A 1,367-nucleotide genomic window follows, 5' to 3' on the forward strand; every position below is an offset into this window, starting at 1 on the left:
TGTTAGCAAGAATCTATATAGGAAACGCCGCTACTGGTATCGCTATATATGATGGCAACAGTGAAGTTGGAGATTCGCTCATAGAATAATACAAAGTTTGCATAACAAACGCTGTGGCCACTGAACGCAACCCTAAACGACCACACAAGAGAAGTAATACCAATAGTTTCACGTAATACCACAATTCCTCCACTTCTGCCTCTACCAGGTCTCCAAGACGGATCACCATCTTACAGTAAACCAAGGGCAGCGTCCATCTCCACGAGGACCGGCCTACAATACGCAGAAAATAACAACAACAACTTCATCTATTCTACTACTGACGGCGCTACATGCGATAAACATAATGAGGGTAATCATAGTATGAATACACGATGTTAGTTTAGTATATTCTATTCATAATTATCATTACAAAATATGTTCGGGAGTTTCCTTATAGGAGCATTCTGAGAATTCACACACACGTCCCAGGGTAGAAGTGTACAAAAATGGCAATAATTTACTCCCATATTTTTCCTTCATTTTCCTCCTCATATTTTCCCAGACTCTATATCATTAATTTCCTATTACTACTACCACACCAATCTCAACTCACTTCGCCAAATTCTGCCAGGTTTCCTCATCAACACTACTCATGTGCACGACTTGACCATCATACTTACGTCCATGCATACCACGCATGCACGCCTCGGCACCTGAGGAGTAATCTATACACACTTCCAAGCATATCAATCTACTACCTCCGAGATCAGAGTACTCCAAACACACATCACCAGCAGCGAGGACCAAGCCTTCAGTAGAAGGATCCTAACATTGAAATTCCGATACGAACTAACGATAATTTTTTCATCACAAACTCACATGAATATCAGCAGAAGCAACATATACCGCATCTAGTTTACCGAAGCCTCCACATCCGCTTTTCATATCTTCTATAACATCATTATACTCCTCCTTAGTGGTGTTAGGTCCCACTCGCACCACCTGAACTCAAGTATATGCAATATACTCCCAAATGGCCCCTACTTGTGCGAAACGGACAATACGACTCGTTGCTTGACTACTCATACTGCCAGATGCACCTAACACGAAAAAAAATTTTTTTCCTTTTTTTCGTCAATTTTCCACCCATGATTTTGACAAAATATCGATACTCATTTTAGTGAACTCCCATTAATTCCTACTAATCTACCACTCTTCGAAATACTCCCATCATCGCCCTACTATTAGCAGCAGCAGCCACTGCTGCCACTACAGAGTCGTTGAGCATGGGGACAGTGGAGTCCTGGTAATCAGATGGCCGACGTATGGTTATAGGAGCGCCCATTACGACCAGACCTGCATGATTAAAAATTACCGCGCGCCAC

At 42.2% G+C, this 1,367-nt stretch overlaps 1 protein-coding gene across 1 annotated transcript; it reads right to left on the reverse strand.

The window, feature by feature from the left end:
• Positions 1-230: 230 nt before the first annotated feature.
• On the reverse strand, positions 231-1,082 carry Pmar_PMAR026470 (conserved hypothetical protein; the record flags this gene model as incomplete). Its single annotated transcript, XM_002766750.1, has 5 exons — positions 231-273; positions 596-695; positions 741-807; positions 862-984; positions 1,027-1,082. Coding segments are annotated over 5 exons (389 nt in total), but the record flags the coding sequence as incomplete, so codon positions are not given.
• Positions 1,083-1,367: the final 285 nt, after the last annotated feature.

The sequence above is a fragment of the Perkinsus marinus genome, assembly GCF_000006405.1.
Source record: "Perkinsus marinus ATCC 50983 genomic scaffold scf_1104296971948, whole genome shotgun sequence".
Lineage (NCBI taxonomy): Eukaryota > Perkinsozoa > Perkinsida > Perkinsidae > Perkinsus > Perkinsus marinus.